At 39.8% G+C, this 16,155-nt stretch overlaps 1 protein-coding gene across 2 annotated transcripts in view; it reads left to right on the top strand.

Annotated features, from left to right (window-relative positions):
• Nucleotides 1-16,155, top strand: part of IQGAP2 (IQ motif containing GTPase activating protein 2) — a 245,345-nt gene that overhangs the window by 130,172 nt on the left and 99,018 nt on the right. For both annotated transcript variants that reach the window (XM_045020504.1, XM_045020505.1), the window contains exons 3-7: nucleotides 1,044-1,200; nucleotides 5,304-5,381; nucleotides 6,585-6,661; nucleotides 13,472-13,539; nucleotides 13,918-14,031. In XM_045020504.1, the coding sequence (XP_044876439.1) occupies nucleotides 1,044-1,200; nucleotides 5,304-5,381; nucleotides 6,585-6,661; nucleotides 13,472-13,539; nucleotides 13,918-14,031 (494 nt within the window). The remainder of the gene's footprint in view (nucleotides 1-1,043; nucleotides 1,201-5,303; nucleotides 5,382-6,584; nucleotides 6,662-13,471; nucleotides 13,540-13,917; nucleotides 14,032-16,155) is intronic.

The raw sequence follows: 16,155 nt of genomic DNA, 5'->3' as shown, positions 1-16,155 counted from the left end.
TTTTTATCAATGGAAGTATTTGTCAGTTTGCAGGAGTGTTGAAACTGACAGATAAACATTTACGGATTAAAAAATCAAATCCTTCCAAGCCTACTAATTTAATATTATCATCTCCTTTAGAGGAAGGACTTTCACACTGTTTACCACTGAACTATTTAGCCACTACAGTTGAGGTTCTTTGGGAACATGACATTTACGTGGCTGTCTGTGTGTGTCTCTGTGTGTATTTATTTGTCAGGCATAATGTTATAACTTGAGTGGAAACAGCAAGAAAATACTTGCTGTTTAGTCAATAATGGCTTCACTGTAATGAGTGGTACCAAATATTTCATTAGCATTAATAAAGAACTGCAATACTATAGTAGGTGGAGGATAAAAGCTGCATAACTGTTTCATGGTGATAGTGGATGTGAATTACCTTGATTTTTCCCAAACTCCTTATTTTTGTACTGTTAGACTCTGATTCAGGAAAGCATCCCTATTCAGAACAGCATTTAATCACTTGCTTACGTCCCATTGAAGGCCATGAGATTTAACTATGTGCTTAAGTGCATTCCTGAATTGGGATCTTAATGACTTGTGCACTCCTCTTTCTATTTTAGAAACAAGTCTGAATGGGACTAATCTGTTTTAAATGTCTGACATTGCTCAAGATCTGAGGATACATTGAAGTGCACTGAGACCCATTGTAACTTGGTACAACATTTAAAGAATCTTCTTCTGAGTCAGAAGGCATAGTTCAGAAACTTTGACTCCATTACCAAAGTATCCCTGACGCAAAAGCTGTCGTGGCTCCTTTTGTAGTAGTTTTGATCTGTCGTGCCAATGAGCCCATGGGGAGCTCTTCTTCTGTTGCTCTGTGCATGCGTCGGTGCTTTTACTGACACCTAAGGGGTGTGGAGTTGTTTGGTGGTGGTAGGTGGTGGTTGTTATGGTTGTAACTAAGTGTGCGAGCACATAATGGGATCACAGTTCTAATATACTGTACCGTGTTAAAATTGCAACCAACAGAAATATGTAATTCTTGGCCGTGTGTTTTGTAGATGGATGGAGGTCTGTTTGGCTGAAGAACTGCCACCCACTACTGAATTGGAAGAAGGGTTAAGAAATGGAGTTTACCTGGCCAAACTAGCAAAGTTCTTTGCCCCTAAAATGGTCTCTGAGAAGAGAATCTATGATGTGGAACAGACACGATATAAGGTAACAGGTTTTGTTGGCTGTTGATTAAAACCAAGAGTTAAATATTTGTTGCTCCATCTTTCCCACTCGTTGTTTTAGCACTGGGCTTTGCAGAAAGCTAATGAGTACTTGTTTCTATCATGTTAATATTTTCTGCATCAGTAGACTGTGTTGTGTCCTAATACATATGGAATTTTACTCTTCGTTTCACTTTTTAAGATCTGTTCTATCTTTAGTTAGGAACATTACTCTTACCTTTCTTTCTCTCACCAGTTGCGCGCACACACATTACTGTATAACTCCCCGTAGACCAATGAAGGACTGACTGTGGTCACCAGCTGGGACATGAACTTGTAGCACTGACGAGCAGGGAGGCAATATGATAAAATAGGAATAACTATTATACAGAAAAACCATGATAGCTGTACTTAAGGTTTTTTAAGACCAAAAAAAGTGCTTTCAGCTCCAGGGAAAACTTTTTGGTAAGGACACAAAGCATTACCATTTGTAAAATTACAATCCATTAGGAAATAGGGTCCTAAAGCACTATGAGACTATTTATTTAAAAAAAGTTACCGAGTTCTTACATGAACTGCTGTATAATTTGTTAGCAAATATCCTGCTTGTGAGATCTGCATGTTTTAGTTTTAGTATCAAACTCTTTATCATGGAGGAACAAAAATCAGCCAAACAAATCAAGCTCTGCTGTTACAATCACAAGCTGCATAGTTACTTGGTGGTGATGGAGAATGCATGTATATACATTAGTTTATATTTGGGGACCTCCTTTAAGAGCTGCTTCACTTCAGTTTGCATAAGATGACAGCTGGAGAATGCAAATTTTAAAAGTACATCTGTTTTTGGGGTGTTTTCTGTGCAGGGCCAAAATCTGTTCAGGATCTCATGTGATTAAAAAAATGTGTATGTAACTTTAAAAATTATGCGTATGCTTTTAAAAGATTAAAATTTTTCTCTTGCTTACCTGCCACATCTGCAGTTCAGGCTTCTGTCTCTCAAGTGGCCCCTAAAACAGGAGCATTTTTCTTCCCTTTTTTTTGTTCTGTTTTTTAAGTGATGGTCTTGTCAACTGTTAGGGGGAAATGGCCCTTGAGTCCTGAATTTGAGGCTTGAAATGTAGTGGTGATCAAACTGATTTTATAGTCCATATATTTTAGATTGTAAATATTTGTGACTTACAAGCTTGTCTACATGAACACGTATGGCGTGACGAGCTGTGGTGTAAATTTATAGCTTTCTAGTGTGCTGCATGCTGACTCTGTGGACCTTGTTGCTGCACAATTTAAAAAAAAAATGACCCTGGGAACTTTTAGTGCATAGCAGCAGGCTCCACGCAGTCAGTCAATGTGCAGCCTGCAGGAATGCTGTAGACGTGCTTTGTGTAGATGTGCCCCAAGTTATACGCATGCCCTGTTACTGAGTTGGGATCTTGAACAGTTTATCATGCAGCATTGCAAATCATATATGGATTTCGGAAGACATAACAAAATACTTTAATTTATGAAAAACTGTAATCTTTCAAAAGAAGTCTATAGAAGTTTAGACATGATGTTTTTTTGTCTTTAGTTTCATCTCAATAAAAACTAAGTAATACTGCCAAATATGAAGTCCACTAGAAAATTTGTCATTGCTATTGATCTTAAGGTGGAAAGAACTCCAGATACCACTACGACAGGCAATAGTATATAACCTTAATGTCGATTGACCTTTAGAAATGCCTCATCTTTCTGTACTAACCATCAAAATTTAAGTCTACAGTACAAATATTCTCATGTGTCCTATCTTCTCTGTACAAAGATACTGTTGTGTGGTAATTGAAGTGACGTATTCAAAGCCAAAAATGTTGAAAACTGCCAGTTCAAGCTCTCTTATCAAACAAAAAAAGTCTCATTTTCAGCAGTTGTGTGGCTGAAATTAGAAGGATAACTGTTCACTAGTATAATTCACAAACTGGCATGTTTGTGCCTATTTTCATCATCTTAACTTTAATATGAATTTAGTGTGAATTTTTTTTTACATGAATTGACAGGCCCTGAGGGTGAAATCCTCTTGCCACATGAGTAGAGAATTGCAAGCTTTTTGGGAAGCCCAAGAACAACAAGAAAGCAAAATTCTCCATACTGCTTCAGCACTGAGTCAACTCTGACCTAAAGGGGCCTCTCCCATGAAGGAGAAAGTAGTTCATTCCCTATGCTTACAATCATGCTTTCCTTAGTGCCACTGCTGAGACTACAAAACCAGTGCCAGTTGGTGCCAAAATTTTTGTGATGTGGCCACGTGCCCACTAGGAAACTGAGACAACCAGACTCAACTTGCATAGGTCATTGGACAACAATCAAATGGTATTTTTTAGTCACAGTTGACCTAGACTGGATCTGAAAAGCTCTTTTATTCCAAGCCATTATGACTCATAAGACCTTGCATTCAAAGGAATGTGCTAGTGGGGAGTTACCTTCAGACTGAAGCTCGAAGCAGCCAGCACACCTCCAGCTTTACATAGGAAGTAGATTCCGATTGATGTAATCTACAGAGGGGTGGACAGGCCGAACCTGAGTGGTTCTGTGACTCCACCATGGCGTGTCCCTGCTTGGTTTTGGGGACTTAGGTTTCAAATTCACAATTTCTGTGAACTAATTTTGGAATAGTTGGTTTCTTACTTGCGTGCAGAATAGGTTCTCAGATGTTGCCTGTTGAAATTGGGTGGAGGGATGAATGGTGCTTAGGGAGGCTTTTTTCTGTTGCTTTTTAAGTGAGCTATGAGAAGAGGATGAGAGTTTTGCACATTCATATTTTCATTTGAAGCCTTCACTGGGAAATTATGGCTCAGAAGATTTGATTCTAGGACTGTCAATTTTGGAAACTGCTTTTTTCAAAATGAGAACTTGTACTGAAAAAAAAGCTTTTTTTTTTTTTTAATTCCAGCTTTTTATGGGAAATTTCTTTTTAAATGGTCTGCTTTAATCATGTGAAATTAAATAACTTAATTTTTCTGTGAATTTTTGACCAGCTGTGATTAAATGGCACTTTATAGAATAGATATAAACAAGTTCACAGCTCTCAAGTGCTTTTCTGGTCTCTTTTCAAGGTACCTCCACCTTTTTTCCCAGCCTCCTTTTCTGGAGACGGTTTAGAAAAAATATAGAACCAAGAGCCCCGAAAGACCTAGGTCAAACTCAAAAGAAAGCAGAGATTTGTCCATAGTCTTGTCCCATGAAAAGGGAGGGATTTCTGAATCCACACCTGGCAAGCTGGCCAAATACTGAAATGATTCTTCCAATCCTCTTGAAAACTGTTTGCATCTGAAATGCTTAATTTTTATATAGAGAGCTGTGAAAAACTGGTGGAAGAACTTCCACAATTTCATGCAGAATTTTTCAACCTTTCAGGAAATTCTGCCTTCTTCAAATATTGCTTTTCTACAAAACTTAAATGTTTTGCATTAAAATAATGGATACTTCAAATTTCTAACTTAAAATTTGAAGACTGTGCTCAGAATGGACTTAAAAAAAACAAAACCAGAAATGAGTGAATTTTCAGTGGAAAAAGGCTTGTTCTTTTAGTGGAAAAATTAATGTGATATTTCAGTTAAGTGGGCCCACTTCTCAAATTCTTTGCAAAAATGATTTTTCATGTGCTCTTTTCTACGTTGCACACACCTCTAATTACAAATCACTTGAACTCCCTAGATCTTCAGGAGACTTTAACGACTAAACATCTCTTTTCTGTAACAGCCCTGTCTCTCTCATATTTGTATTCAGGCTTGCCTTGCCCAACCGGAACAGTAGCCTAATAAGCAAGAAACCATCTATAGAATGCTTCTTCGCCTCTTAACAATGGGACTCTTTGAACAAACTTGCTTGGAAACAGGATTTGGGGCACAGGCATTGGGATTACAAAGTCCACCTAAGAGGATGAGTTACATGGCATGCAACTGCCTTATGATTTGGCATGCAGTTGAAACATTCTGTCTTTAGGGTCACATACCTAGAATTTTATTCACAGGAGAAGTGTAAAATTGTTAAGCAAAGGAAGGTAATTGGCAAAAGAAGATAATCATTCAAAATAATAATCTCTTGTCTTCCCCCTTCCTCCCTCTTCCATATTAGAGATCGGGCCTTCATTTTCGGCACACGGATAATACTGTGCAGTGGCTAAGGGCAATGGAATCCATTGGTCTACCTAAGGTAAGTATTTAAATGACATGACACAATAACTGCCCATGGACAAAGTTGACTAAAACAGTGAGATTATTTTCCCCTTAATTTGCTTAAATAAAATATTGTTGAAAGCTTCAGTACTGGGAAAACCTAGTTCAGGAAATAAATCTAAAGCTTAGAAATGTTTGTTTGCTTTTAGTGTCTTTTGTCTCTTGTCAGCTTCCATCTGCTACTCCATAGTTCCATTATTTTGTCCTATTCTCTTCCATTTTATTTCCAGTGACTTTTTGTTTTAGTCTAACCTGAATCTTCCCAGTAGATCCCATGCTGTCCTTCCATCTGATTCCCTCGTAATGATTTCTCTGGGTTTCCTTTCATGTTATTTCCTGTCCTCCTCCCCTTCTCTCTTTGCCCCCATCTTACACATTCCCTTTGCTTTTCTCTCCCTCTCTGTGTTGCCCATCAACAGTTTCTCCTGATCAAAGATATTTAATACAAAGCTGGGTGGAAGCCTTTGCTGTGGCTACTCTCTGAACAGTGCTTGGTGCCTCTCAGTCACGGAACCAATGGCACTTCTGCGCCTTTATGCATTTGCTGAGGCAGCTTGTTAGCCAGCAGTGTTTCTTAAAAAGCTGTTTTACTTCTTCATATCTGTAGAACATTAACTCTTATTTCAGACCCTATTGCTTGCTTTAGGCTTGTTCAGTTTATTTGGTGGCTGGCTATGTCAGTTCAACAGATCTCTAACTTCTCTTACTTCCACTCTGTCTCCCTCTTCTCTGGGCCAGGGAGGGTCATGTACTAGAAGGGCCAAGAGCTTGCTGAATCTGCCACAAGTGTTGTGATACAATGATGTGGAGTGTTGCCTATGACTCTTCCTGTGGGTACTCTGGGTTGTGAGGCACCTCATTATCACCTGCCCTTAGCATGAAGAAGCTTTGTCTGTATCTGATGGGGAGGACAGCTCCGCAACTCCACTGAACATGGGCAACATAAGCACTCCACTCTAGGCCTTGCAGGCCTGCTGCTCTCTACAGGTTATTGGGCACACCCCAACCCTCTAGTACAGCACCTTGACAGTGCTTGCAGTTCTAGATAGCTAATTTGTCTAGTAATGACCATTTAAAGCTATTGTAATGCAGCATCGCTGTTTTCTAGAGGGTCCAGTTGGACTAATGAGAGAGTATATATTACTAGTCAGAATAACAATTCTATTCTTTATTTTTTTAGATCTTTTATCCAGAGACTACAGATGTCTATGATAGGAAAAACATACCTAAAATGATATACTGCATTCATGCACTAAGGTAACTAGTGATGGGGTGGGAGGAAGTTTAGATTTGGTGACCAACTTTCAGGCCTGTAGTTTCAAACTGGCTTCAGGTAACTGGTGTTCTTAACAAAAGGTCGTACTTTAAAACTTTAGTGTGTCATTGTCTGTTAAGTTTATTGACTTTGTTCTGGGCCATGGGTTTTTGAATACAACATAAGCCTAAATGAATTTTTATTACAGCACTATCGGGCAAATACTTCTGAAGTAGAAGTTTAAAAAAAAAAAAAACCTACTGAAATACATAGGAGGGCTGTTTGCATGAATCTCCCACAAACACACCATTAGAAAAGTTGAAGCATTTGTGTAAAATATAAAGCTTTTTTAGACACTAAGCAAAAATCACCTTTTTAGAGTGATGGTAACTTCCTCCAGAACCTGATTAAAATTATAGCCTATGCGAAACCACTTGAAACTGTCTCACTGTATTGATTTCCCATTTCTACAAATAAGTGCTGGTACACTTAATTAAGCTTCCACGTTAATACAATACCAGTAGAAATGTGTTGACCAGAGGAATGAAAATGAGGCTGTGCCTTGACACCAAATTAGAACTATTGCCTTCCAAAGTGAAGACTGACCAGTATGTAATTCTTAATCATTCATCCCCCCCAAATTATTTTGCCTCAGGTTTTTAAATGTGTTGGGCAAATTTCTTATAGATGTCTAGCTAGTTTAGTTGTAATGCAGTACAAAGCCAGGGAAGTTTTGGTTACACCACTATAGTGGAACTAAAAGCATTTTCTGCCTTAAAAATTCTTCCTCTTGAGATTTAAAGTGTAAAAGTCTAGAACGGGTTGGCAGCCTTTCAGAAGTGGTGTGCCGAGTCTTCACTTATTCACTCTAATTTAAGGTTTCATGTGCCAGTAATACATTTTAATGTTTTTAGAAGGTCTCTTTCTATAAGTCTATAATATATAACTAAACTATTGTTGTATGTAAAGTAAATAAGGTTTTAAAAATGTTTTTAAGAAGTTTTATTTAAAATTAAATTAAAATGCAGAGCCCCCCAGACTGGTGGCCAGGACCCAGGCAATGTGAGTGCCACTGAAAATCAGCTCGCGTGCCGCTTTCGGCACCCGTGCCATAGGTTGCCTACCCCTGGTCTAGAACCTCTGTCTCTGATATTCTGTTCCTGGTGGTGGTATTTGCAGACCTAGACTCCTTCCTGGTTCTGTTAAGCTCTCTTGCCGTATACAGAAGCCTTTTCCTTTAATAACTTTTGTGGCAGTCTCAGGATTGTAAAGATGAGTTTGGGGCATAATTTAACTATTCTGTTTTGTCAGCACTCATAGCTGAGCCATTGGCCATGTCAGTAGCCCTAGGAACTACTAAATGTGCCATAGGTGAAATGTTTTACTTGTAGCATAATCGTTGAAATGCTGCTGCTGCTGCTGCAGTCTTGTGTAAGAAGTGTACCTAATACCAGTAAATAAGGTATACATTTAAAGTTTAATATTTTTCTTTCAAAATGCTGGGAGTTTGGCCTTAGCAGTCATATCAATTCTTTTGCAATAAGTGTTGCTATTTAAATTATTGCATTTGGTGTAATATTAACTGGACAGCATCGCAATGATTACATAAATACAGGAGGGTAGTCAAAAACTATGTAGCTGGTGTTTCTGTCAGTGAGTGTCTTGTGTAAGCTTGAAATGATTTCCTGAAGTGGACACATGAGGCTCTTAATATTAAGCAGCTTATAAAGAAATGGTGGGCTAAGTTCCATTCCAGTGATGTCACACTCTTTATTCAGATGTTCTCCAGAAAGGGGAATAGAACCAGGCTTTGAAATGGTTATATTTGCTGAAACTGAAGACTTAATCGATTGGTGGGATTGATTAATACTCTTTACCCATATTTACTGTCTTTTTTTTTTAATACATTTGCTTCAGCTTTGCATGTTTGCAATAACAGTGTATCAATTAGTATCTTCCTTCCTGAACTGTTTTGCAATGGTTTGGTTCTTGAGGTATTCATTTTCCCTTCTGCAGCCTGACCTTGGTCAGGACGCATGCCAAGCCATCAGAGCTGATCTGTGTAGTTTCTTCTCAATTTGTTTTCATTTTACTTAAATTCTTCTTGCTATGGTACATATCAGCACAAAGTTACAACACTCAAATCTTAAAAACAAACAAAATCAAAACGGTACTATCGACCGGTGCCATGAATTGCCCACCCTTCCTTTTGACAGCATTTAACCCTGTGCTGCTTTGACTTTGTGTAAGACACAGGCATACAGTCACTGCACTCTGTCCACATTTTCTCCAACCTCTTCTAAAATGCACCGTGACCATGTGATACATTTCTCAGCTGTGATTGTCTTGCAGCTTAAGCCCCAACGTCTGTCTTGCATTACACACACAGCTGCATTAAAATAACATTTAAATGCTTGAATTTGCAACATTAAAGTTAAGAAATGCCAGAATTAAGATTGGCTATGTACTCTTAATTCATCCTCCTTATGTATGTGCATTATGATAGTCTTTAATTACATGGTCATATATTTTTCTGCAGGACCCCTGATGGATTCAATAGAAAAGGTGGATGGTGCTCTGGGGGTAAATCATGGTTAAGGTTAAGATTTTGTCACTGTGACTTCTACTAAAAATAACCAGCAGGTTGCAAGCAATAAACAAAAAATCATGGGACCCTGTGACTTGTCTGTCTTTTAGTGTTTTTTTAAAACTGGGAGAGGGTGGACTTGGGGGCAGAGATAGAAATGTCAACTGGAGCCCCATGGTGGGGGACTGACAGCTTGAGCCCCTCTGGAAGGGTGGGTGTGCGAGTGGGTGTGTGCGTGCATGCATGGCACAGGCCGAAATCCGTGATTAAATTGTATCCCTACTCATGGTTGTTCAGTGAAAGAGGCTATGTTCTGTAGGACCCTATAGCCATTTGTTTCAGAAGTTGGAAGGCATGTTGTGTATGAGGCAGGGGATTACAGAAGAGGATGAACTTCTGCCTAAGGCAACTGAACATTGCTCTGGAGTAGAACTGCATTGTATCTGTGCCTGTACTACAGTCCTCCTATGTGATGCTAGTCAAGTTGCTTAAACTAAACATTTCAGACGTGGCCACTAACTGTGGATTCTCACAAAACAAGCAACAGTGTGAGATCCTGGTGTTGGATTTGCAGAAATACTGAGCACTCTCAGCTGCTCCTGAAGTCAATGGGAGCTGTGCTTTAAAAGAATAATGCTAAGTAAATCAGGCTGTAGTCACTTCAAATTGAGCACCCAAATAAATAGTGTGCCTCAGTACCCCATCTGTAAAATGGGATTAATACTGCCTCACAAAATGTTGTGAAAATAAAATATTTGTGGCGCAGTCATGCTATAATGATGAGCACTATGAAAAAGCCCACGAGGGAACTCTGAATTCCCAGGGTTTGAATGGTGCCCGGTGGATAAGGTCTGTGGCCACATTTTGAACAATAAGGAGAGAACAAAATATTGACCAGCTGCTCATCAAGTGCATCCAATTAGTGCATAGAATAAGGAAGGCATTCTGGGGGTGGGATGTGATCATGTAATTAAAGACTGTACCATAGGCACAAGAAGGCTGAATTAAGGATGCTTGTGCAGTCTTAATCTGGCACTTCTTAACTTTTGAGCAGTTGACTTTGCAACCTTAATAATGTTCTTTTAACATAACTTTTAGTCTCTCTAAATTCCTAGCTTTAAAAATTAAAGAAGTCCAGTGATGGAATTTTTTTTTCAGGTTTGTTTTTTATGTTCATACTCTCATGGCTAATGAGCTGGGTTTGAACGTTTAGATCCATAGCACATGCCTCTGCCACTTGAGGTAATGGAGTAACTGATAGCAGTAGTTGGTTGTGACCACTTCAAGTTCCAAACTGCCTCACTTGAATTAAATGCTATGAGTATCGATTCCTGATGCTTGGTAGGAGTACTCACTAATAAGGTTCCCAGTAAACGTTTGCCCCATGAGTAATCTATTAAACTGAGTCACTCCCACACAGTAAAATGTTCTTTTAAAGCCAGTTAGTTTAAATCAGAGTGTCCAGATGCAAGTTTGTTAATATTCACATTAAAAATTAAGTCTTATTACAAAGAACATGCATTAGATATGCATGTTTTCCAGTGAATATATTCCTTAATACAAAAGGCAGTTGCATTCCTGACTACCCTTACATTTTTATGTAAAAAAACAAACAAATGAAAAGCAAGTTCCCAGCACCACCTTGTGGTAAACTCCTCCACGCCAAGGAGAATAGAACAGACCACATTACTCAACCATGTACAGTATAACTGTAGTTTACACAAGAGAGTGAAATCTTACAGTATTTGGCCACATTCCAAACCACTTCTGCTCTTTTACAGTATTAAATATTATACAGTGGTGACTGTTAAACAGGGCTGCCTGGGGTGGGGGGGAGTGGGCATTTTGCCCCAGGCCCTGCAGGGGCCCCATGAGCCGCTCCAGGTTTTTGGAGGCACTTCAGTGGCAGGCCCTTCACTCGCTCCAGGTCTTCAGTTGCACGGAAGGACCCGCCGCTGAAGACTTGGAGCGAGTGAAGGACCCGCCACTGAAGTGCTGCCCAAGCCTCGGAGTGCAGCCCAGTGAATATAAGCGCCGCGAGCGGCGGGGGCAGGGAGCCGCGATTGGTGGCACTTAGGCTGCTCTACTTCCGCCGCTTCATTCTTCGGCGGCAATTCAGCAGCGGGTCCTTCCCTCCGAGAGGGACCCGCCGCTGAATTGCTGCCGAAGACCCGGCCCTGCCCCAGGCCCTCTGAATCCTCTGGGCGGCCCTGCTGCTAAAAAGCCAGCATTTCCCAGGCTAACATTGATGCCATTTTTTTATTGGGCACTTCAGACAAGACTGAGGGCTAGTCTATACCAGGATTGCTACAGCGGCGCAGCTGTAGTGATGTAGCTGCACTGTTGTAATAATGCTAGTGCAGGCGCTCAATGCCGACAGGGGAGAACATCTCCCATTGATGTAGGGCTGTTCACACGGGTGCTTAGATCACTTTCACTTATGTCACTTGGCTTTTCCACACACCAAGCAACTTAAATGATACCTAAGTAAGTGATAGCATGTACAAGCCCATAGTCCTGGCCTTAAAGAGGTTACAGTAAAAGCCTTTCAAAATATTGCAAAGGAAGACTAACAAAGAAGCAGTTTGGGAGGACTGCTAATGCAAAGAGACTTCGGTAGTTTGGGGCTTGTTTTTAGGTGAATTTTAACTTTTTTTCATTAATTGTTCTGTTAATTTATTTAATGCCTTCTTGTAAGTTGAGGATGGCAGATGGAATGATTCAGAGTGTTGAAGGAATCTGAAGACTTTCATGTGATGAGATATGATGGGATTGGATGCTGCAGTGACCTACTGCCTGCAGAATAATCTGCTTCCTCTGTCCCCGTGGTGGTGGAGAAGAGGGGAGATGGAACCAGTGGTGCCCGGTGCCCCTCGTAATTAGAACAGAAAATGTCTGTGGCAACTATTAACAAATACACTTAGTAATGTCTCCTACTGCAATTAATAGGCAACTGAAAAAAGACAGAATATACTTGCTGCAATGTGTAGAGATGACGTGGGGGTTGGGGCGGAGGTTTGTGTTTTTTTTAAAAGCAAGGCAAAATAGCCTCCCCTGTTATAAATATTTAGAATTAAAGTGCCTTGTTTGAAATTTGAGATTCACCCCACAAAAAAATAATCACTTCTTCCATTAATTCTGTTGCCAAAATAAATTCCGGAAACTCCTGACTTTTTACAATTAAAGGCCTTGCACATGGTCAGAAGATGTGAATTTACTCAGCTGTTACCCAGATGGCACTATATAGCTTTAAGAATAATTAGTATGGGTTTTCTTGCTACACCAAAATGAAAATAATGGTTCCCGGAGAGCACTCAATTGCACTGAACTCATTTTAGTTCTCTAAAAGCATGAGAGCACTGAGTAAGCTGAAGAGTTTGGTTGGGCTTTTTGAGGGGCTATTTGAGGTTGAAATACTGAACGTGCGCTCTCAACATTAAATGTGCTTAGTCTTAGGAAAATTGAGATGAAACTTTTTCTTTAACTAAAAACATGTGGATTCTGCCAACAGTATTCCTAAGTTTGAATAGTGCATGTGAAAAGGACTACTATGTCTTCAGTACAGTGTGTCCAGACTTGGATTTGAAGCTGAATGTTGGAATATCATCCAATATTTGCTAGTTCCAGTTTATCTGGAACATTCCCTTCACCTGTTACTATTTATATGGATCCAATAATATTTAAATTTCCTGTTGCAATACATAAACCAGACAATAGACTGATCCCAAATTGTAATTATTAGTTATAAAAACTTTCACTTAATTTTCATGTCATGGGATTCCTGATAGACCAGCTTTTGAGTTTCACTTTACTAATTCTGTATTTTAAAGGGCTGTTTTGTATGAATCTAGCTTCAAGGATTTATCTTTGTGTACACCTTTCCCTTTCCATATACTGAAATATTTTAGCACAGGCAGCAAGTCTTGCATTCCATCTGTGTCCTGTCCCCATCTAAGAGAGCACCTTGGAATATCTTCATCTTTTGAAGATTACTTCTCCCTTTCTACGCTCAGACAGTTTACGATGCACCATAGAAAATAGTCTGATAAATTTTACTAGCCTATATCTGTCCACAGAAGTCAATAGTTAAAGAGGAGTTTAATGTAGTAACATTCTAATTACGTTGATCATCATATAAGCTTTGATTTGGTTCTACTACAAGCAGGCATTTTATTGAACATGCAAGTCTCTGGCATTGTGACTTTAGTATTTTTCTTCTTTGCAGTCTATATCTGTTCAAACTCGGTATAGCACCACAGATCCAGGATTTACTGGGAAAAGTGGACTTTACAGGTAAATCTGTTTTTTAATTAGTCATATTGTAGATAATCTATTGCATCAATGAAACCTGCTAATATTACTGTTTCTAACAACCTACTCTCTATAATGTGAGTGTTTCCCTCTCCTCTCCCAACATTCTGCACATATCCTAATTGAAGTGATTGGGAGACTGCTATTTTTAATGAATGTCAGCCTTTGAAAAATGGTGGGAAGGGAATTTACATGGCACCTTTGTTACGGCTTAGAAACTCAGTAGTTTTTTCATTTTGCTAGAAACTGAGTTAACCAAGCCTTAGCTTTTTAAATTATATAAATTTTAGCTGAGAGTGCTCAAAGTCCTGAGAACTTCATTCTGTTAATCGTCTCCAACTTTCCTTTTTTAATATCTAGAGGAGGAAATCAGTAACATGCGAAAGGAGTTGGAGAAGTATGGTATACAGATGCCGGCTTTTAGCAAAATTGGTGGTATTCTGGCCAGTGAGTTATCAGTGGATGAAGCTGCATGTAAGTCATCTTTACCATGTTTTCCACCTAATATCTGAATTGACCGTTTTTGCATAAGCTGTTTATGATTTTGAGTCATTTCATTTAAAATATTACTTGGAAGTAACTGTTGTTTTTAATTCCTTGTCTAAATTACCACATTTCCCATATTTTCTACCTTTTAATAACTGTCAAGATGTGCACGTTTTGACTGAGTAACTGTTAGGTTATTGTCACGAGGGTTTTTTGCTTTTTGTCTTAGAGCTCTTTGGAGCAGGGAATTATACCTTTTTATGTCTGGCAAAAATAAGTTTATAACTCTTTTATTAACAATACAGATATCTAGCCTTGGGCAAATTGGTTAACCTCTCTGCATTTCCGTTTTTGTGTGAAACGGTATAGGCCAAAATCTTCTAACAAATTCCTAAAGGTAAAATGTGGACTGTAACATAAGCCTATATTTAACTTCAGGCACTTGTTAGAAGAATTTGGCCTATACCATTTCACAGATACAAAACGGAGAACAGAGAAGTTAATTGTCTTGCTCAAGCCATATAAGTAAACCAATGACAGAATGAATAATAGAGCTAGAGGTTCTTCAAATGGCTCTGCATAATTCTATATCTGGGTGCTACTCCGCCTTATGCTGCCTTGCGATGGAACTGTCTTCTAGCTGTGTCAGCTGAAGTGCTGCTCCTCCCCTCAGCATTACATTGTTCTGAAAGTGAGGCTGTATAGGGGACAGAGCACCTTCATCCTGCAGTTCCTTCCTACTGAGTGCCATGACCAGATGTCACCCTCTAGTTTCTTTGGAACCAGAGCCTCTTTCTTCTTAGATAGTGATTTCTTTTCAGGCCTGTGTTATGGTGGAACTTCAAAAGCAGAAAAGGCTGAATTTTAAGAGGTGCATTTTCTGCCTGGGCAGTGCATCAAATGCCAAGGAGAAAGATGTTTGCCTTCTGGTCATTTGATCTGTAGGACCTGTACTCCCAGATCCAGAAAGGATATGGAGACTCATTTACAGCTCCATCTCCTGAAGGAAGCCCTTGAGCCTAGGCCAGACCCTCTGATTCTGAGCAACTCTCCAACAACGTGCCAACAGGTTGTAAGAGGCCACACCCACATCCAGGACTGGATCTGATCCTTCAGTTAAGCCTCTGAGGCTACACATGGCTGAACGAAGGGCCACATGGTCAGAGACCACTGCCCCAGTTCCGGAAGAGAGACTATTCAGCTATCTTCACTGGTGCTGTGCCTCATGCCTCACAGTTCTCTGATCCTGGTGGAACCCCTGAAGCTTCAGGACCAGGATGAGCTTCAGCATCCCCTTCCAGATCTAGGAAGATAGACTCCATCGATGCACCAGAACTGAGGTCATCAGTGCCTTTGGTGTTGTGACAGTTGGCACTGAAAAGAGAGGCATAAGGACAAAGGGCCTGTTAGTAGTGCTAGTTCCCATGCATTAGAGCTATCTGATTCAGACAAGGTGTCTACAGTACTGAAATACAGACTTGGTCTCTGTGATGGGTTGGATCACAGAAACCCCCTTGGGGCTGCCAACTGATGTGCCAAGACTACTTCTGCCCCTGCTTTCCCTGCCAGCTTGGGACTCCAGCACCCTGTCTTGTTCAGCCAGACACGCCCGTCTGCTCCAACACAGACCCAGGGTCTGAACCACATGCCCCAAAGCTGCAGACTTAACTAAAAGCAATTTAAGAAGTGATCCTGTCTTTCTTTATCACACAGATGCCCAACTTCCAATGGGGTCCAAACCCCAAATAAATCCGTTTTACCCTGTATAAAGCTTATACAGGGTAAACTCATAAATTGTTCGTCCTCTATAACACTGATAGAGATGCACAGCTGTTTGCCCCCCCCCCCAGGTATTAATACATACTCTGAGTTAATTTAATAAGTAAAAAGTGATTTTTATTAAATACAGAAAGTAGGATTTAAGTGGTTCCAAGTAACAGCAGACAGACCAAAGTGAATTACTAAGTAAAATAAAATAAAACACGCAAGTCTGAGCCTAACTCAGTAAGAAAACTGAGTACAGATGAAAACCTCACCCTTAGAAGAATTCCAGTAAGCTTCCTTTTACAGGCTAGTCTCCTTCTAGTCTGGGTCCAGCAATCACTCACACCC

The sequence above is a fragment of the Mauremys mutica genome, chromosome 6 (assembly GCF_020497125.1).
Source record: "Mauremys mutica isolate MM-2020 ecotype Southern chromosome 6, ASM2049712v1, whole genome shotgun sequence".
Lineage (NCBI taxonomy): Eukaryota > Metazoa > Chordata > Testudines > Geoemydidae > Mauremys > Mauremys mutica.
This window is presented reverse-complemented; position numbering and strand designations above follow the sequence as displayed.